Below are 22,922 nucleotides of genomic sequence, written 5' to 3'. Positions count from 1 at the left end.
TAAGCAGTTATTAATGTTAACCATAAAAAATGCAATTTCAAGAGTTGTGCTCCTAAAGCATTATAATCATACCATGAAAGCAGCACATATTACAGCCGATATAACACAACAAATCTCATTCGGACTTATTCGTTTGGGATGAAATACGGAAAAATTTGTACAATTTATAGAAAATCTATATTCTTGTTTCCTTTCATTATATAGAGATCAATATATACTATACTATTTTAAAAACATATACTATGTCTATCATAAGTTGTACAACATATAAGTGGTGTGTTGATTTGATGTAATTTAACAAAATTGACGTCTGATTTCTCCACACAGTTCTGTATTAGTTACACTTATTTGTTCGCGATTCACTTGAATTACTATAAAGAGCAGATAGAAAATTATTACAACGCAATGACATTTTCACTAAGATTTTATCGAAGGAATAAAGAAGTCTTTCTATTATTTTTTTTTAAAGCAAGAATAATCAAATCACCGATAAATCGTTCGGATACTATACCTGTACAAAAACAATGGAACTTTGAAAAGCCTTACATAAATTAACATTCCTTGTGTTATTGACGTTTTGACAGTTTCAAGAACGTCAAATAATTCCTTAAAAAATATCCGTTTAGCGATATAGAATATTTTTTTCAGGATACGCCTGTCGCTCATACAAAATTTGCCGATAGTTACTCAATTGTCGATAGCCTATAGTGATAGGAAATCGCCACCGAATGAAATAAGCCTTTAGTTATTTTACAAGTAGCCTATTCAAAAACCTAAATCGAGTTTAATATGAACGAAAACCGGCTGTTCTAACAGTTGACATGAAGTACTGCGCCCAATATCATTAACGGCATTGGCGAATAAATCAAGCGGGATTTGACGGCAGTTAAAATAGTTTCGCATCGAATACCAACAACTGTTACACAACAGATCTACTTTATATTTATCAACCATAGTTTTAGTTATGGTTGTCGAAGATATTAACTGAATGTTTTTTGGTTCTTTAGGTGGTCAGTTGTATTATTATCTTAAGGTATTTTTGTTATTGATGCAGCATTCATTGATTTAACAAACTCTGTGGTGTGACGGTAAAGAAGTCCCGTGATGGTTATAGAATTGGGCAGTATCATATGGTTTTTTGGGTTTGGTTGAAGTTTGATAATGTATCTAAAATATTGATATAGCAATAAATATTGTGGATAAAAACAAAAAAACCCGATACATGGTGATATTTAACACACCACACCTTCAGTTAGAATAGGCTTAAAAATAACCTTACTAAATAAATAAAATTTATTTCAAAACTAATGTAAGCAATTAATCAAAACTTAGCAATGCTACTATGTGACCTCTTAACACAACAGCCTAGTCACAAAATACACGTTTTACGTTTTTATAAAAAACCTAAATCTACGATCAGCTCAAACGCGGCGTACATTTGAAGTCGTCAGCCCTAGTCGGTTATCAGCGATCAATAACAATGATTGAAATCATCAAGCTATGCGGCCTTCAGTCACCTTCAAGTGACTTCAAGTGGTAAGCTTACATTCCTGAATAAGCGAATGCTAATTATATGTTAATCAGCTGTTTTGAACGTTGCTGCATCGTTGTGATCGTAGGCCGAATTCCTATTGTCTGCATATTTGTTTTAGTGTTGAGTAGGTGGTAGATAATTATGATATTTGATTTTTAGACAGCTTTAGTGTAATTGTATTGTTAGTTTGTAATGTTAACATGAATGCCTACATGTGTGAAAATGTATTAATAATTCATACATTTATTGTCTAAGTAAAGTTATCCGACGAAGATGAACCCGTGTGTAACAAAAAAAACAATTCCGCGTTAAAATTCTCGCTCTCTTGTTCGCGTTTTTCTGATGATATAGTACCAACATTTTTTTTTATAAAAGTGAATGTTTTTTTGGTGGTTGTGTTATCAGAATTTAAATATTTTTTTTTTTATTGGACAACAATTTATGCACAGGTGTGAAATTTTCAAGCTTAAAAAACTGGAGAGACTGAAAACCAAAAAGAAAACTTGAGCTTACTTAACGAAATTGTGAATGAATTAATACGAACACAGAGAGATGATAAAATTAACTAAGATATGTAACACAAAAAAATACCAATATGCTTACGCCAAAAGCAAAATACTAAGGACAAAATAAACCCTCAAATTACGCAACGCAACTTCAAAGTACGCCTATAAAACTGGCCACAATGATTACCAACACGTACCGAGCGGATATACCCGAGCCTACCATATCTTACCTAGTAAATACCGATCTACACATCCAATTAATAGCAAGACAAGAGAAGAGGGCTCATCTCGACCTCGTAAACAACTATCGATACTTGATTGTAATTACCGATAGCACAACACTAATTGTGGATGGTATCGTGACGATGACGGGTGATGTGTTGTCGATAAGTGTCGATAAAATAGGGTGGGGTGCGTCGATGTTTTTAATACTAAAGACGGAATGTTGGGTAAAGTTAGGATTTTTGTTGATCTTGTTTCGTGATCGTTATGATACTTAATAAGCTTTTAATTACGATGCTGAAAGAAAAATACGTTATACAATAATATTTGTACAACTGTAGATAATTCTATGATGAAAAGCGCAATTTTTTAGCAACGCAGGCTTCTTTCGCCCATAATCTGTGTTGAAAAGAAAACAGTTAGTATGAAATTGGATAAGAAGCTTGCTAATTTCAGCAACAATCTCCTTTTTTATTCGAACATGATTTTTATTGCAAAGATAACAATACAAATCCCTAACCAATCTATCTATTATAAAAGTATGAATCCTTATTAGAAATGTATGTTTGAAGCTATGAATTTCATTAGTTATGTTATAAGTTTGAAGGGGAGAATTTCAATCTTTAATCTCACAAAGACTTACAAGACATATAAATAATAACATAATGACACAACACATCGACAATTTCAATCGCCACATCCCATCTCTACGCACATTCAACTCTCGAGCTACCGCAGGAAATTGTGCGCGACTTTTTTACTTTTTTCTAGTGACGAAAGATCTTTAATGTTCTATGAAACAGTTTTATTGTTTGTCCGTCATTACCGGTTGTTGTAAAAACGAAAGCTGTCATTAAGAAGTTTATGTTACATATAATTGTCGTTACATATTATGGTGGATGTAATGAATTTAATACTGTTTTGTTGTACATTTTCTTTTGTAATTCGTTGGGAAAGTTGTAGCGACACACCTTAGTTAAGTGGTGAAGAGGTTGATCAAAAAAAATATTGCATAGATTTTACATACCATCTAATATAGATCCATATATTTCATAACTATAATATACCTCTAAATAAATAAAATACGATAATAGATAGTTCGCAAATTCGAAGCAACTATTTATCGAACTAAACTTTAGCCAACACAACAAATATTGTCACTGTAACTGAAGTGGTGGGTTTCACGGCGTCAAAATGTTCTAAATGTTGATAATAAAGTGCTGAAATATTCAATTCAATTTGAATTTAATTCACCGTGACACGGTGCCGGTCGCTTGAGAGGTTAAGGATAAATATCATATTTATTTGTGACCATAGTTTTATGACACCTAAATTAACATCATTATATCTAAACACAATTTTACCGCTTTTATCTCAACGTCAAAATATTTAAACTTCAAAAGCTTCAAGCGATTAACTATCAATAAACTAATGATTAACAAGCAAGAACGACAAGCTCATCCGCTTCCGTCTAACTAATGCTTACCAAATATTCATATTTAATAACAACCTGTATAACCGAATAAGGCCGGAACCACACCAGCGACTTTTATCCGGTCAGTGTGGCAATGCCTTGTTAAGATTGATCCACATCCTTCCTTAAAATCGCGACAATACGTCACGTCCGTGACTCATGTTAGTAGAGTATGGGAACCGGGATTTCACAATTCGAAATGTCAAACTTTTGAGTTTTGAATGTCGGGCCGTGTGATTTTTGTCGAGATCTAACTTTCCTGTAAGTTTCGATATAATCAATTTAGCTTAATTTCTTTATTAACTAATAACTAATTTACACTATTTTCGTAACAAATTTAAAAATTAACGGAAGTCCATCTCTTGCTTGCTCAAAAAGAGCATGTTCAGGTGGCTAATTTTTCATCTAGTTACTAGAAATTCTATGTGAAAAAGGCTTATGACCCCATAAAGGTTTTTTATTTGTTCGAGAAATAACCTTCTAAAAATTATAACATAAAAAAATCTGTCTCGATAGTCATCAGTCAAGTATCTATCATCAAACCATGAAGGCTGCTATAATATGGAAGCTAATATTACCTTTATATATTTTGCTCTTAAAGCGAGCACAAACGTTTATCACGAAATCCCCTTTCTTCACTAACGACCCCTTCACTTAACCCTTGTCTTAACGCAACAATATAAACTAAACCTTTCAGATTTCCCTTTTGACATCCAATGATAATAAAGGTAAAGAAAGCAAACCACTTTAATTCGATCAGCCGGCGAAGGAAGCAAGTGTGTATAAGCCGGCTAATTGCAGGAGCGTGTTGTCCGGTAGCGATGTGGGCGGTTAGTGGACATTCCAAACTGGTTGGGTATGACGACCTGAGAGCGCTGAACTTGGCTGACCATTAGAAAATCTAATCTCACGCCGCTTCTGTGTGGGTCGGTTGTACGGCTACAAGAAAGTACGCGACACTGATATAGTTTTTTTGCATATTTTAGCGCCTCGAAGACGGCAGTATTTTTTCTTTACTGTTCTTGTTAAACTATAAGTAAGATGAGTGTTGCTGGCATGCCCGAAGTGTAGGAGACGTGTGGTTTGTTTCATAGATATTATTAAAGTATCATATTTCGGATCGTACTTCAAGGTAGTGAAAATGATAATCTTAAAATCACTGTTAAATCAACTCGAAGACCTAAAACTATATTCACTCAAGATGACTTATTACAAAATTCATATTCATTTTTCGTTAGTAGGGTTAGCCCTAACTAACGAAAGGATTTCCGTAATACACAGGTTTTTCGATAAAACAACCAACAGCAATTTTTGTAGCATTACAATGTGGCATATATGGTACAAGAAGACTTTTTTTATTATTAAACTATTCTGAATCATATAACCCGTACTTTTCAAACAGCCGTACACTAAACGGTCGCAGCTGGTGCCGCCCAATCGCGGCGGCTGACTGCTCTGTACCTCGGACCAACACTCACCCTGATTGAAACTATTAAAATGGGCGAGGTGAAAACGTTATACTTATTGCACTACACCAGATACCACTAACTGCACTTTTACTGTTATAGATATTACTATAAAGTACTGTTTGTTTACATTTTGAAGAGATTGTTGCTCCAAATTGGCTTTTGCAATGATAAGCAATAAAGGCTATCGACTACTTTCGATAGCGTAGTTCGACTATCGAAATCGTCATGTCGCCAAGCATAATTTTGACTTTTGATGTCAAATAAACGCCCGTCTTTTTATTATAAAAGCAGAATCCTGTATCAAGTGGTACAAACATGCACATAATCAATCCGAAACAATTATCAGTGGGTCAGAGAGAAGCATATTTTTTTCGGGAATCCCCTTATGCTTTGTAGTTTCTACTTTCATCTATAATTATACCCAACTTCTTTAGGGAGAAGAAGCGGACTATTTTAAAAACTTCTATACTTTCCATTGTTCACTAGTGCTAAGCAATAAACATAGCAAACTGAAAATCATCTCCTTAATATTTCTCTCATAAACCATGGTCTTACTCATAGTGCTCCATAATGAACGATGTTAAATATTCATTGCTTCATTAGGATTCGGAACTACTGCGTAAAAGGGTCGAGACTTCTTGTAATTTATCGCAAGCACTTTCACTCTGGACCGACGAACGTTGTACTGGAAATAGTCCAGCTACAAGAAACATACAAAAAATGCAACTTTAAAGTATAATTTTAGTATGAACTGTGATAACAGCACTTTTGATTGCTTGATAACTTGGCAGGGCGACACCTTGTCAACCGCTAGTGGATACTTATCAATCAACTGATGACCGACGAGGTAAAGAGATGTCACGATGGTACTATCATACAAACTGAGCAGCACCTCTATCGGGCACCGTAAAAACTATTTTTGAAGCACATTTTAAATATCAAGCTCTCGATACTCGATCGTACCGAGTATAGAGAATTGCGCTACGAATGTTTCAGCATGCTTTCTAATACAACATACAAAAAACTAACAATTTCATTTAAAATAAGCAAATGCAAAGTTTAATTCTAAATATCTGTTATCTTCAAGCGTGTGTCGAGTCGAGTGACAGTCGGGTCGACATGCTGATATAACACGGACACTACAGACAGCGCCGGGGTGGCTGAGTGGGCGGCCGCACCGAGTTATTACTTGTACCTTCACCGTTACTGTAGCCCTTATATACTAATATATCGGCCCGATTGAAACAGGTTGGGAACCTTGTTTAGACTTGTCCTTTTCAATTTATAATTTGAATGATGGTTATGATTTTGCGAGTATTGTGGAGTTGGTTGGAACGCAATTATATTTTGTTGGTTATTACATTAATCTTTTGCATAGAATTCATTGGTTCTCAGGAATAAAATCGGTCTGTTTATCCTTGCCAATTTTATTAAGCTCTTGCATATTGGTAAAAACAAATACTTAGTTTAGATTATTTGTTTGTTTCCTTGCCTGGCATTTAGCTTTACCAACCTCATACTTGTTTCATTTCATATTTTTTTCTATAGCCATTTCACAACTTATTTATTTTAAAATAAGTCTATAAACTTATGCATTAAATAATAATACTAGTAGTCTGTGCTATAAGTTAGATGAAACAACAAATCTTTAACGTTTCAAATACGTCTTTTTCTCTTCAACATTGCTATCATATTCAGTTTCCCATGCACTCGTACTCCTATTGATTCATCTTCAAACCTATCTGGCAAGCTTCCTGAAGCGAATAGCTGCGAGGTCGAAATCTTGACTATTGTTACAAGAGCGAATCTCATACATCGTAGATGTTACTAAGACTTACTCGAACTGAGCCCACGACAGAAAACAGAGTTATATTACACGATACGACCACGATATTAGTGAAATAGTACTATTTACAACGACACGACATCATGAAATATATTGAAAATTGGTAAAAATATAGAGCGGATTTTATGATGAACTTTACACAGTTACATTAAATTTTTGTTACTGTAGGTTCTGCTCTTTATTCGCGCCTAAATTAATGAAATTTTATAAAATAAATAAGATTTTTTTAACCCTTAACTGTCCCACTGCTGGGCAAGGGTCTCTTCCCAAACGAGGGAGGGGTAAGGCCTTGAGTCCACCATGCTGACCAACTGTGGGTTGGCGACTATGCATGATCGCAAAACTGTATCAACCAAAAGAGAAGAGACGAATCTCTTGCAGAAAATCACAGCATGCTATCACCATAGAAATTAGAATTTCTATCGTTGTAGCCATTTCCTACACAATGTAACCTCGAAAGTATTACGAAAAGGAACTTATTATTTCTATTTACATATTCACGTATCGCTACCTTGTCGTTGGCACTAAGTCACACATAAGGACCATTCCTGACCTCGCCGCTGGCCGCAAGTAAATCCCATTGTTTCAACCAGATAAATATTATTTAATATGTACGCTCGTTATATTATATACTGAACTACGGCAGGCTTTTCACACCTGAGCTAGTTTATGTCTGTTTTGTTACCACTTAAGGGGGAAATAGGACCTTATATTGTCAAAGCAAGACAACTATGTTATTATATTGCTTATTTTGTACAAGAGAGATATTTTGTTTTGAGAGTTTATGAAGTAAAGGTTCATTCTCATAGGCTTTTGTGGCTACACTGGTTTTGATATCGAATATTCTAAAGGACTAAAAGTATAATGTTTAAAAAAATGGTATGTCTGTTGCACAATTACAAATAATTACTACACATGGTTCAACGTGATCATGAATATCTCGATTTTCTTGAAATATCATCGCGGAACCAGTTCGTTTACAAGAATTGACAAAGTTAATATTTTGGTAACACTGTTATGATCGTGCCTAATTAGTACATCATCCCTCTGTTACAATAAAACGTTAGTTAACTAGCAACGTTTAAAACTGCATCTAGTGTTTCTTTCCATTTGAATGTGAGAATGTCTAACATTCATGCACTTTGCAAATAAAGAGTATAACAGAGACAATTGATAGCAGTTTGTAGAAAATTGTTTCTGACAGCGCAATAACCTTACGATTTTCATTTGCACTACAATGAATAACATCAACCAAAGGCAACTAAAACCAAAATATATTTTCAGCTACATAAATAAATTAAATAATACTCCGATTCATATGCATTCTCCCACGCATTCACTAGCGATCATATCAATATCGCCCGCGCACGCAAAATGGTACCTAAAAACATAATGAGGCATATTTTCAAATTAGTACATTTTAACGCACTTGCTTCTACTGAAACGACAGTTATTTCTTAAGTGAACATTCGGATTCCGTCCTTAATTAACGAATACGTATGTAATTGATAAGTTCAAAGTGATACGGTTTCGGGTAATTAATTCAGGGGAATCAATTTGGAAGGTATTTTTACCGGCCGTATCGAGTATAGAGTTGAATTTTGAAATATGTTCAGTGTTTTTTGAGGAATAAAGCAATATGTTGCGTTTATTAGGTTAATGTTTTAATAGTATTACTCTTACACCCAAATACTCTTTATCTATTAATCTGAATTCCACTTTAAGTAACAATCTAAGTTATGTTCTTAAAGTCTTCTTGTAGCTGCAATATAATATGATAAAATTCGCTTCAGTTTTTGGCAGAGGGAAACGTATAAAAATGTGAAAACGAGACGCACTTATTTATATCAAACGAAGAGCAAAAAAGACAACGAATCACGACTTTAATGTTCATATTAAATGCGGACTGACAATTTTGACAATATTTTTTATTACTCTGCATTTCTTTCTCAGCTTATAATATTCGCATTCTGATTGCGTTTATGATTTTCCCATGTCAATAATCTCAGAATAAAATTTACATCTTCACTAAAACGGTCGAAATATTGTAACGATAGGTACTTCAACTATAAAAAGATCTGCTAAAAATTATAAATATTATGATTTTGTACACTGCAAAAATAAAACTCAAAATTTACGATAATAACAATAATCTTGAATAATTAAATCATACTTAACCTATATGGTTGAACATTACAATTCATACTGCAATAAATTGTAAAAAATGAAAAAAATATCTGTTCATCTGTTTGTTACACACTCACATCATAAACTACTGCACCGATTTTGATATACCACCCCACAACTACTTTTGATAACAAGGTAAAACATAGTCTGCTGTCTTTAGAAGCGATCTTTTGACCATACGGTTACGAAGTTTATATATAAAATATCCGCTTGTAATAAATTGTTTATGAACAGAATCAAGAGTCAAAGTTAGTCTTAATATAAAGCCATAATCTCGACCTGAACTCGTATCTTAAAAGTGTAGTCCTTTAACGGTAAACTTGTAATTATTGTTATTGCATAAAGCGTAATTACAACAAGAGATATTTATTGATAAAAACGCATAAAATATGACAGCGGCTTGGTACCGCGGGAGATAAAAGAGGATCTGCACTTACGCGATACGTATGTGTAGTCTGAACGATTTTACAAGCCGGATTTTTATCGCTTCTGTGTGGGAGTAAGATTTTTTTTCAAGTTTTCTTTCTACTTTTAATAGGTAGAGACGAGAAAATGGCAATGTCTTATTAGTCTCTCTTTAACCTTTTTTGACCTTTTGTTGATGTTATATTTGATACTTAATGCTAGCTCGCAATATACGAAGGTTGTTGATGCTGTTCCGTTTGATTATACGTTAACTTCTATTTTGAACGATTGTACCGAATGTTTGAATATCGTAAAGAAAACCATAGTTACATGAAAATTGAAACTAGATGCACCAATAACAAGTAGTAATAATGTTTACAGACTTCACTTCGAAAGTTTACCTTAATTTCAATTAAAATCTAATTACAGACATTTACGAGCAAGCCATTCCTTTCATTTCCGTCCCTTATACTATCCTATAAACGATTAATTACAAGAATTTATCGCCTCGGCTATAGATACGTGTCAAGTAAAGGAATGTGCTACAGTTTAAATGAGGCTGCGCGGGAGTAACCGGTCGGGAGCGTTCGGCCGCGTCCGCTCAACTTCGGGGAAAGGCCGACCATGATTTATCGCTAAAATTAAACTTCGAGTACAGGTCGAGGGAAATGAGAGCACGGTAGTAGGGATCGATTATAACGATAATTTTGACGTGGCTCGTTGTGAAATATCTCAATCGTGACGTGTCGGTAGTGTCAAAATAACGTGATGTAACCTGTTACTTCTTTTTATGGTTATAAAGTTCGAGTAACGGTTTTTGATTTACTTCCTACTTTTATACTCCAGTAAAGAGTGATTAAAAAAACAAATTTTATATTACCTCGAAATGTTTCCGCGCACTACGTGATGCAGGATGACAGTTTACAAAATAACAGTCACACGCTCTTAAAAAACGCCTCAACTCTACATAAAAAATAATATGTTTAAAAGATACGCGTTTTACAGTGCGCGGTACCGGATACAATAAAATCGACTACCTTAAAAGGTTGACAGCGCATTCGCTGCTCATTCCCACCTAGCACGAATATCAATTTGGTTGGTCTCCTATCAGAGCTGTCATCGTGAAATAAGACCTCTGAACACTCACGCGCACTATCGTATAATTCCCTAATTCGCATTGTTCTTATTGGTCCATCAATCGCGCGGGCGCATGCGCTGTAGCGTCTAACGCAGGGTATATATTGCGCGCAGAGATAAAATCGCACCAGTCGAGCTGCGGCAGCGGTCGCGTTATCTCGATCTGGAAGCTAGTAACTGCGGCCCGCGGGTCGTTCCATACAAATTGTATGGCATATCTACTACTACTTTTGGGCATAGTTAACCTTATAGTTTTCTTGTAGCATGTTCTCGGCCGCTAATGGGAGCGATTCATCGCATCAATGGTGTGAGAAACGCGTAAATAGCCAGGACCTGAAGATGGGGACTCTTGATACTATTGGAATTGTATCGGTGTGAATGTAGAAACTGGGGATTTAGATACTGAAACTGGACGTAATGTCCTTTCGAACATATCGACAGCATGCGCACACTTGCGTTAACCAGTAGTCACTAGTAGTCGTGTATCGGTCAGAACACGATACTATCTTTAGTAAGAGTCTACTGTAAGTAAGAGGACAGATAGATAGGTTATACTTTCTACACGTGTCACAAAGAATGTTAACACTATCTAGATAGCCTAGTAACCGTAAGGTTGCCTTATACTTATAACATACATCTAATAGACGAAATAATAAAATGTAGAGTTATTACAAAGCTTAGTGAAATAGAATTACAAAGCAAAACAGAAATATTAAGCACAGTAATTGTATAAGAAAACTATGAATAAGAAAATACGTTAACTCTTGATTATGAAAGATAAATAACAATTAAAGCTGTAACATCATTATTTATTATTTTTAATGTGTCGTCAAATAAAACTACGATAGCCACTGAAATTAAGTAAATAGCGTAACTAAGGAAATATACCTTTAGAAAAACATGTAATATACCTATTAACATTAAAGTCATAAATAGTAAAACGTACGAAGACTACACTTAACTAAAGTCCAACCACTGTAACATCTACTAAAGCCTAATTCAGTAAAAAATAAAAGAAATTTCAACACTAATTCAAAAGCTTAACTAAATCCTAGAAAACAAAAACATAAAACCAGAATTCCAGACCACATTTCGGAAATATTTTTACTGATCTTTGTGACCTCAAAGTCCACAGAATATTTACAAGCAGTAAAACAAATAAAGTGACATAATAGCACTGCATCTGAGTTTAAATAGCTCTATCATGTCCATCGTCATATCTAGAACATCAGACGTTTGTGTGATAACTGCAAACTGTTTTATTTATAGCCAAGTACCTACTGAAGTTTAGTAGAATTATTTTGCTTTTAAATTGTTCAAGCATTTTTTTTTTCGCTGGAGGCATTTTATTTTAGCTAAAGGCAGTATTTTTTTTAATTTTCTTGAATTACTGTATACAAGTTGGATCATAGACAGTTATAAGGGATTTTGAAGATCCTATCAATTCCTATTTGAATTCTCACAAAGATACGTCAATATTTTTGCGAAATAAAATGTTCTATTCGAAGATTCAAGTATGTAATTGCGGGGTGCCATGATTAAGTGCTTGAAAAGGATAGGAAAAGAGATAGTTATCTTTACATTCTGTTAATAATAATGAAACAGGTATAACTAAAATTGCGAAAATAATGACACAACACTAAAACTTAGTGAAAAACCAAGAATAATTTCTAAAAATAAACTTCTCAGCTAGCACAATCTCTGAGAACTAACAATGTACTCTTATTCGTGTAAAAAACGGTGTTTTTAACATTCTACGTTAAGATCCCACTGAAGATAGTGCAGTGAATTAATTCGCGACACTGGGTTCGACCCCTGGCTCGTAAAAATTACGAGAAGAGCTCCCGAGTTCAGGATGTAGCGAGAATCCGCGCTTCTAAGAAACTGCAGTCAGATAACACTTGTGTGAAATGAATTGAGTGTGAAAGCTATTTTGTTCGAAGAAATATGACAATGTGTTTGACAGTTGACACTATTGGCTGGAATTTATGGCAGGTGTGCTTTTTTGCTGGAGTAGTGTTTTATACGTCAAAGATAAAGTTTTGCTTTTTAATTCAATAGTTCAATCTTCTTATCCTCGATTTTTGAGGTATTTTTAGCAGTAGTTTGTCTATTCAAAAGCATTTTTTTATAATAGTTTAAACGCTATTGAATAGATACACTACCGCTTAATGTACCTCAGAAACCGGGGGTAGGTTAATCAGTATTTTATCAGGTGTAAGTATTTTATTATCACGTACATTACTGACCGGTTTGTTGTAATATTCTGTGTCTGATACCAATACATTTTATACTATCAAAGAATTGATAAAGTCCTCATCCTTTTTTAGCCCCATAAAACTCTTCTTTAAGTAGTTCCTTGAGCCTCAGAGTAGTATACTAAGGGGCAAAAAATTATTTCAAAAACCAATACCTCATTACCCACCTACATAAGTTATATACGAAAAAAGTTGTACATAAGCATAACCGGTTGTAACTGGAAACAGCAGTTGAAACAATGTCCTGAGATGAGACCACAGATTACAGTAATTACTTCCAAACGGCTACTTGTTAACACACCCTGTATTAAAAATAAAAAGCTACTGTATACAGCGTGTTTAATGATATAGCGACATGTGAACATGTCAGGTTCAACTTGATACGAACTAAAATTTAATTGAAGAATTATTAAATAAAAAGTACAGCTATATATTTGTACGATTGCCCTCATTAACAGACTATTGTATCTATGTCTACGAAAATGGTAATGTAAAACACATCAGCCCATCTCTTTTTTTCCTTTATGCATAACAGGTATTTAAAAGAAGTGTTCTTTTGGTGAATTTTATAATAATTGGTGTTGTTACAAATTTATTTTCTGCGTAATAGTTTAGACATACATTTACTTCTTATTTTTTGCTAGCTTTCCGGCCGAAACATTACCCGCGTGGAATTTCACCTACTTCGAGTAGTAATTTCCGAAAATCTTATTCTAGTACTCCTCTAAACTTCTTAGGGAATCTTCATATTGAACTGTCTACGTTCAGCAGTTTCGGCAGCGCGTTGGTCATCAGCTAGTCTCTCAGTAACGGAAGAGTTTTATAAACATTGATTGATTACCTAAGTTACTAAAACTACAATAAGCAAAATTTAATTTTATCGGTAACAGAGCGATACAATAACTATTCATAGATCATTTCATATCCATTGAATATCGAAATTTTAATATCCGAACCATTTATGTGCTTTATAAGGTAGGGTACAATATAATATCGTATCAAGAGATACAGATAATAGGGAGTCTCTGCCGTATCCGAAACATTGGGATATTTCAAATGAACGAAAGTCGTAACTGTAGCTAAAAGCTATCAGATATCCCAAATGAAACACTATCCTGCAACGCGAAAGATTAAAAGGTACCCTATCCGAATTCAATTTCTTGATTAAAGTATAGTTATACTATAAGATATAGTATATGAGACAGAGTCTAAATTTAATACCTATTAATTTCACTTTTTTCCAGCATCCGCAACTGTAAGTATTCAAAAGTAACGAATAATCCGAAAAAAAACATCATATACGAAAAGGAAATTAATAAAACCTTGCATGCCTATTTGACATATTTCGTTAGGGCAAGTGCCAGTGCTTTGCTCTCAAGAATCGTGTGCCTGTTGACACCCGCAATTGATCAGCATGGAGGCCTAACTTCTCTCTCGTTTGGTACAAAGCCCTTGCCCAACCGTAAGGCAGTTAGGAATAAAAAAAATATTATCCGTATCCGAAACTCCATCCACCTAACTTCCCTAGAGATAATAACAGGCGGCAGGTATCGGGTGAAAGGTTTCATTGTGGTGTCACGCGACGTCGTCCGCGCTGCGCCGCTCTCAATGTGCACGGCTCGTTGTTTTGCCTTCATTACTTATCTCGCCTGCTTTATGACGTAAATCTAGTGATGTAATAAGTGTATTCGCAAGATTGTCAGTGATTTTTAGATTTTGTATTGGCTGTGAAGTTGCCTCTTTTCACCAATAATTTCTTAATAAGAATGTAAAATCTAATACAAACACAATCCCCTAATTCTATTAGCCTTCTTATAATGAATTAATAAACCTTTCTAAACTGGAGGGTGTTCGTGAAACCGGGCTTTAGATTTATTTTAAATAGAAGTAGTTTTCATACAGGAAACAATATATGGATACCATTCTCTTACCAACAGTCTAATGAGAGTCACAAAAATGTTTAGTTCTTCAGATAATTACGTTGGTTTCTGTACTGTTAGCTGTTCAATAACACAAATATAAAAACAGAATAATTTATATATTATTAAATAGCTCCCCTTTCACCGTTACATACCATTATTAGTAGCGAAGCTGAAGGCGTCTCGTTGTATGTTTCCTGTAAACAAAACAAAAATATATAATACTTAGATATAGATAAGAGATAAGATAAATTTATAAAGTATCGCAAAAATTTATTCCTAAAATTATGAGATATTTGATTAAAAACAAAGTGTTCATTTAGTTAATCGCTAGTTGAACCAGTAAAGGGAATTAATATGCAAGTATTTTTATTTTCCCAATAAATTGCGAAACACAGAGGTATGGGCTAGCTTTTCCATATTTTTCAATCTTTTAATTTTGTTAGCTCCTATAAAACTCTGAGTTACAAACAGAAATTAACTGGCACAAGAATCAAACCTCAGCTTCACTCTACACCGCGACTAACACCATTAAGGCAACACAAAATAGGTCATCAATAAATAAATGGGATCGAGAGCAGTCTATTGCGAACTATTAATATAAAGACGAAATAGAAACTGCTCTAGTTTTTCTTTATAACAAAATGTATTAAAGTTGTATGTATCTGCACAAGTAGGCTTGCAAACATCGTTTTCAACCTCGTCAACGTCGCTATATTTTTTCATCTACTTAAAAAATTATAAGAAATTTTTAAATTTGTACAAAACCTCAATACCCCCTGAAAACCGCATGAAAATCCGTTAAGCAGTTTTTGAGTTGAAATCAAATACTGCGCGTGTTGATCGCGAACACACAGACACAGTCTTGTTCATTTATATAGTCATAGCTCTTCTCATTGGCCCTACCTTCCGAACTGGCGGTAAATTCACTCTCTGTATCATTGACTATCATAAGTGTCAGCATTTGACCTAAATGAATAAATGATTTGATTTTGATTTTGAATAATATAAATATTTTTCTTGTGTTTAAGTACATTTACTAAAGTTACATGACATGTAATGTATGATTTCAGTGCGCCGATAAGCTTTGCTAGTCGCCACGCGTTTCATAAATATTGAGGATAAAGTAATCTATATTATTATTATACTGTTACATTTACAGAATTTGATAAAATTTGAATAATACAGCTATCAAAAACTTTCTTTTATATAACATATAACAAGAACAAAAATAAAAGTAATAAAAGTAGCCCACCTTTTGCTAACATTATTTTTTTTTTAATCTCTCAACTTAGTTTACTTTCTTAACAGGTAAATAGGTAATGATTCGCTATATTTTTCTACCATAAATGTTGTGCAAATGAACTATGTACCAAGAGTACATACATAAGTTACAATAATATTATAATCGGTAAGTATAACATTACCTCTAGTTAGTAATTCCAGTAATTTACTCGAGAAATGAAACTCCGGTGTAAACATTTCTTTACACATAAAATTCAGTCGCAACACTAATTTAAAAACAAAACACAATCACTCACACGTTCCTAAATCTTTCAAATATCGAACACTGTATTTATTGAAGTATTTCACTTTAAAAAAAATAATAAGTTTTTAAAATCGAATGCTTTGAAGTGTTACAGGTCGAAAAACGCGCGCGATTTAAAAGTTTTATTTTTCAAAATGGCTGTTCTTATGTTTTAACTAGAAAATAGGTTCGCGTAACTCGTGTGTGACGTCAGAGGCGTATTATGTGACATATAACTGTGACACAAAATATTTAGTGTAACATCGACCGGGCCGATTGTATCCAACTGTTTAATTATGCCGACTGTCCCGATTCATTAGTGCACTATGGGCTCAGGGGCGGCTTGCGAAACATTTTTTTTATTGATTTATTCTTTAGATTTTTTCCGCGAGTTGTCTAATATAAAAACGTATTAATGTTATAAAATTTGAACTTATAATAGTAGTAAAATAGTTATGTGCTTTGCATTATACCTCTGAAAATATGACCTGGACAAATACTACAAATAGTGATATTATTATGTGGGTACTTTATAATCCATCACAACAATTTATTCAGTTCAAAGAATTAAAATTAGTATAACTTTAAAATTAAATATAATTAACGACGTTACCGTAATTTCGTAAAGACAAACGAAAAAATAATTACATTTATTAGTAGAAATATTAAATTAAATGAGGTATCTACCAAAACAAATTAATTTCAAAACCTACGTAGATACTCAGCTAAGTTTTATAAATAAACTCTTAAATTGTATCTTCACACTAAAATTGGAAATTCAAAAAACAAAACTAAAACATATTAAAATATTTTAATCAAAACCAATAAATTCCAATACATTCTAGTCGGCACAATGTTTTTTTGTAAAACCCGAGTACGGCCCACGATTCGTCTGGAGAGGTCAGGGTTGCCGACGCTCGTCTTTTGACCCTCAACCTTCTATCCTTCACCAACGCTCCATAAAAATATATCTCTATCCCGTTCGCACAGGCCGCGACACTTTGCTTGACTTTTAACCCTTCACGTCATTGTCATCACTATCCTTGTCTTACACGCAGCAACACGCATATTGCTGTTTCATTCAAACAGGTTATGACATATCGGTCGACATATGACCCGAGCATCGTCGGTGCGCGGTCCTTTTTTTTCTTTCGCTGTAAATGTATTTGCGTCCCACTCGCTCATGTCGCGACCCTTATGACTAGCCACTTGAATAGATTAGGTGTTTTCGTACGAATACGGGTTCAATATTCATTGATAATCGGTTCGTTGGCATTTTAAATGCAAGAAATATGATGATTGTTTTCTTTGAATTGTAAATTGTGCTTTATAAAATTCATCGTAGTGTTAATGTGTGTTACGCGCCATTTTCGCTCAAGGTTCTTTCGTTTGACACGTGTTTTGGCGGGAAGTAGATTGTTTTTTAATTTTATATTTTTAAATTGTAAGTCGATTATATGAACAAGATATCAGCCTATACTTCCTAAAAAGATATTCAATCTATTTATGTCCCGCTACTGGTTTCTTTCAGAAAATATCTGGGGTCAGGCTTTGATTCCATCACAGAGTCCGACAGACTACAAAATAAAGAAAATATTTATATTTAACCTAATATTTTTCGTTCTTTATTAAACGATTATGGTCTGGCCTTATTCAAAATTTTATTAAGAAAGTTTTGTTGAACTCCAAAGTGTTAATATCCTAGCTAAGCAAATACCCCTAACTGCATGCTATTTTGCATGAAGCACTGGCGGTTTCCAACTTGTTCCATATTACGTGTCCCCTGTAATTTACCACTACTGAAATTATTTTCTAAAAAGGAAATCTTTATCATAGATACTTAGAATTAATTTTATTACACGTAGTTTTCTTTATAGCCCATCCTAAATTATCAAAAGCTGTTCTAAAATACAAACGAAAAACATGAAACCATAGCTTTTTCGTCGCCAAACACTTCAAGCATTGATTGAATTTCTTACATTCCATACCCTACCTTATCAATTAAATAAAACCATAGCTTACCTACATATTACATACAATATAAGTACATAATAAGTATATAATACAGTGTATATAAAGTAACGGCTCGGTGTGGTAGGACGCACAGGCGGACGGCGTATCGGCGAAGTTTTTCTACCACTGACCTGCTGCGATCGAGAGCATACCAAGCTGGCCAGTGTATATGAACTAAGAGACCATGGATGTGACTTGTGTTTTCAATTATTTTGAGTATATACACATTATCATAACTGAGGCGCTCGTGGCTAGTTGCGCTCATCGGTCGATAAATGATCTATTGGTTAAGCATAGTGGTTTTTGAACTGAGCGTCTCCGCGCTTCGGAGGTCACGTAAAAAGTCGGTCCCGCTTGTTTTCTATTAAGATAACAGTCGTTGAGCCACGTCAAAGGCCTTCGGGCGGCTTGAACAACTTTGACACCAGGTTGACCACTACTAACCATACGATAGAAGAAGATCTTAACTTAGCGCGTACCTGCATGCTGACACTTTTACGTGTTGATAAATAGATCTTATATCACCGTCTGTTTTGCAAAATTTTACGGAATGACGAACTGCGAAACATATACAAAACTGTTTGGCTATGCTCCCCAACTACAACCTCCAATTCTCTGGGTTAGGATGCCACCTATCTTTTACCATATTGGCATAATGAAGAGAAAAGAATATGAACATTTTAATAATAAATATAAAATGAAGATTGCACTTTGGGCAGCCAAGAAATTGAACTCGTGACTTGTATTCGACGGGCGCCTACTCTACAACTGAGCCACATCAATTTACAGAAGAGTTTAAATCCTATTATATTAAAGTAATTTTATACTTTATTTTAATGGGATTTAAACCCTTCAGTCGTCTTTCATCTCTTGGCGTCTTCTGTTGGTTGTCAACAAGGTGACCATCTCGGACATCCTTTTCATCCTTTTATTCGGCAAATAAATTCCAAAAGTACTTGGTAATTGGATTAAAAGTAATAAACAAACCACCTCATGTTATTCGTAGCTCTATGAGAAGAAAGCGCTGTCCGTGGTTGGCGCGTGCGTAGTTTTTGCCGCGATGAATATTTATCGGCGGCTGCGGGCATTAGCGCGATACACTTACAGACTGATTGCTGCTGTCTCACTACTGGGAATACTGGATATTCTGTCGCTAAAGTTTCTTTAAGCGTGAAATATTTGTCTTTTTGAAAGTAATCTAGGATGCTTTTGGGAAAAGAACACTTTCGAATAGTTTTATAGAAAATTTTGTATAGAAACTTCGAATCTTGGAATACAGGACCCGTACGATGTCAATTGATTTTATGCAATATAATTACTTTTTTAATTAACCACATAGTTCAGGTCGATTTGATGTTAAAGAGAACAGATTTCATATTAAAGTTCTTACATGATTACATCCAAGAAACATAAAAAAACGATTAGAATTTCGAACTATACCTACTAAAAGTAACTTTGCTGCACCATTACTTTTTTACGTTTATTAATGGCGGAACTGGATTATCTATGCTAAGATTTTTACTATTCAACATCTATACTTAGTATTATAAAACTGAAGAGTTTGTTAGTTTGTTTGATTGTTTGTTTGTTTGTTTGAACGCGCTAATCTCAGGAACTACTGGTCCGATTTGAAAGATTCTGTCAGTGTTAGATAGCCCATTTATTGAGGAAGGCTATAGGCTATATATCATCACGCTACGAGCAATAGGAGTAGAGTATCAGTAAAAATGTTACGAAACGGAGAAAATTATGACCCATTCTCTCTTATATGACGCAAGCGAAGTTGCGCGGGTCAGCTAGTTTTAAATATAACTACAAATTAAAACATACCTTTTTTTAATAAACCACATCTAACAAGAGCATACACTTCACTATTATAATTACACGGTATAATCACATACGCAGTTACGCAGCGTCCACGCATCACTTGTTCACAAATCATACGCATTGTATTTGCATTTAACTTGTAAGACTCGTATAATTACTCTCATTAATATTGTGCGAAGTATGTATTATGATTTCATATCTTGAGGTACATTACATATTCATAGCGCGTGGAAATTTGAACAGTACTCTCTAAGTGAGTTTCAGCTTCAGCCTGTCAGTTTTCAACAAATTGAAGCTAAAATGCAGAATAATGTTTAACGTTAGGTAATACCTACTTAAAGATTGATCTGAAAATTGTGGACTTTTTCAATTAATGTATGTTTATACCTTACTTAAGGTTTTAGCAATAAACGCATGGAATAAATCTTATGATTTGTCATCGTCTAAAATCAATTGATTGTTAAGTTAAGCAATTATAAACATTAATATTACCTATTTAAAATTAATAAATTAATTTTCTATTTTTTTTCAGTATGGCTTGACCGCCATAATTTAGAAGTTACAAAATTTACAGCAGCTATGTATTAACACCTGAGTATCCTACAAAAGACTCTTTAAGACATAAATCAAAGTGCTCGCGGAGATAATAAGTACTCATTCCGATAACTTAATCAGTTCTCGCAAGTAGTGAGCAGTCTGTCTGTTTTGGTCTAATAGGCAAGTGCAGGCTACGTTACATGCCCATAAAACTTTACTGCTGTATCCAGTACTGCGTGTTTGTACAAGATGTGTTTCACATAATATCTAGCGTTCATGATCCTATGATTGTAGCTATAAGAATGTTATAGTTGTTAAATTGCGTTATTATCATTCGTGCATGGTCTGTTAGTTACGTCTCGAGACATTGAAATTTGTGAGTTATTGACAGTTCTTCTGACCTCTAGAATTGGTAAATAAATGATAACGAATTTTTTTTTCAATAGACAGTAAATTTACGCATAGTCAACGAAATCAGGCACTTGTCGTGCAATTTTATTTCAGTGTACTATTTTCTTTTTACTTCTGATTTAAACGGATAGTTGTTAAGTAGCAAATTTCAATGAACAATAGTCAACTTTTTGAGACACAACCTACGATTTTTGTCATTATATTAAATAAAAAAATAATGAAATATATCCTTATTTACCGTCAGACGCATTACTTTCAACCTTTCTTTTTACGTTGAAATCTACACTAATATCAAATAAGTTATAGGTACAAAACGGATATTGGCCGATATAACGAACCCTAGTGGAACAGTTAATTAAAAACAAGCCAACATTCATAAACCTCATACTAATCTTCGTCTCGTGCTCGCAATTAACCGGCTACGTTCGGAAGCCAGACTTTCATACCACAACATTAACCAGTTAGTGGCATCAAGTTTTTGTCGTGTTATCCGGTGAGTGTGATAATCATAGGTGCGTGTGTTGATAGACGTTTCCTCTCGATTTATGGTGAAGCCGCGTTTTTGAAGCGACAGTTGTTCTAGAAGTCTAGTTGGTCATGACTTGTAGGTGTGAGGGACGAGTCGTTCGCTTACTTTTTACGAAGAATCTACGGTAATGTGACGTGTATTGTTTTAATTATGTTAATGGAAAACGGTTGTTTTGTGGTGAAAGAAAAATATATAACATGTTGGTTGTAGTGTAATTATATAATCCGAATAACGTAGGTAGACATTAGTGGGTATTCATTTAGAAATTAGGAAATAAATAAGATTTATCAATTTAGTACGAAGATGTCGTACTAATTTGATAAATTGTTGTCGGACTTTAACACTAACCGTACTAGTAATTTACAGAACATATTTTGTCCTATACGCGCAAAATACAATCTTCAAAATTAATCAAATAGTCCTGAGAGAAAACCCTTGAAATGTAACTACTTACACCGTAAGAATAAGTCATGTCTCAAATTGCGAATAAGTAGAGAAGAAATCACTCATTCACATTTCCGGATGTTATTAAACATTAATTCATTTTCTACTACATATTAACATATTTCTAACTACACAGTAGCTATAATGTACTTCCTATACAACACACGAGACTATAATTTAATATTTCAAAGTACATCGATTGACTCCAACACCAATATTCGGGGCACATAAAGAGAAACCGTAATGGTATGAACTTATAATTAACTAGCTGACTTGCGCTGCTTTGCCTGCGTCACATAAGGGAGAATCTATACTAATATTATAAAGCTGAAGAGTTTGTTTGTTTGTTTGAACGGAGGAAAATTTCACACATTCTCTCTTATGTCACGCAAGCGAAGTTGCGCGGGTCAGCTAGTAGGTCATAATTTTCCCCGTTTTTGTTTTGATATATAGCCTAAAGCCTTCCTCGATAAATGGGCTATCTAACACTGAAATAATTTTTCAAATCGGACCAGTAGTTCCTGAGATTAGCGCGTTCAAACAAACAAACTTCAGCTTTATATTATTATAAGTATATAAGTATATAAGTATAGATTGGCCAACCGCATACCGTAACAATTTAGTTAACGTTTTTACATAGTAATAGACTGTGATGATAGATGTAATGTTTCTCCAA

The 22,922-nt window shown here is 34.1% G+C and overlaps 1 protein-coding gene across 1 annotated transcript in view; it reads right to left on the bottom strand.

Moving 5' to 3' along the window:
- Positions 1-22,922, bottom strand: part of LOC142978059 (uncharacterized) — a 262,165-nt gene that overhangs the window by 208,818 nt on the left and 30,425 nt on the right. Inside the window, exon 2 of the mRNA XM_076122334.1 lies at positions 15,113-15,154. Coding sequence (XP_075978449.1) covers positions 15,113-15,154 — 42 coding nt within the window. The remainder of the gene's footprint in view (positions 1-15,112; positions 15,155-22,922) is intronic.

Source organism: Anticarsia gemmatalis, chromosome 13, assembly GCF_050436995.1.
Source record: "Anticarsia gemmatalis isolate Benzon Research Colony breed Stoneville strain chromosome 13, ilAntGemm2 primary, whole genome shotgun sequence".
NCBI classification, from domain to species: domain Eukaryota; kingdom Metazoa; phylum Arthropoda; class Insecta; order Lepidoptera; family Erebidae; genus Anticarsia; species Anticarsia gemmatalis.
Note: the sequence above shows the minus strand (reverse complement) of the source record. Positions and strands in the feature narration are given on the sequence as shown.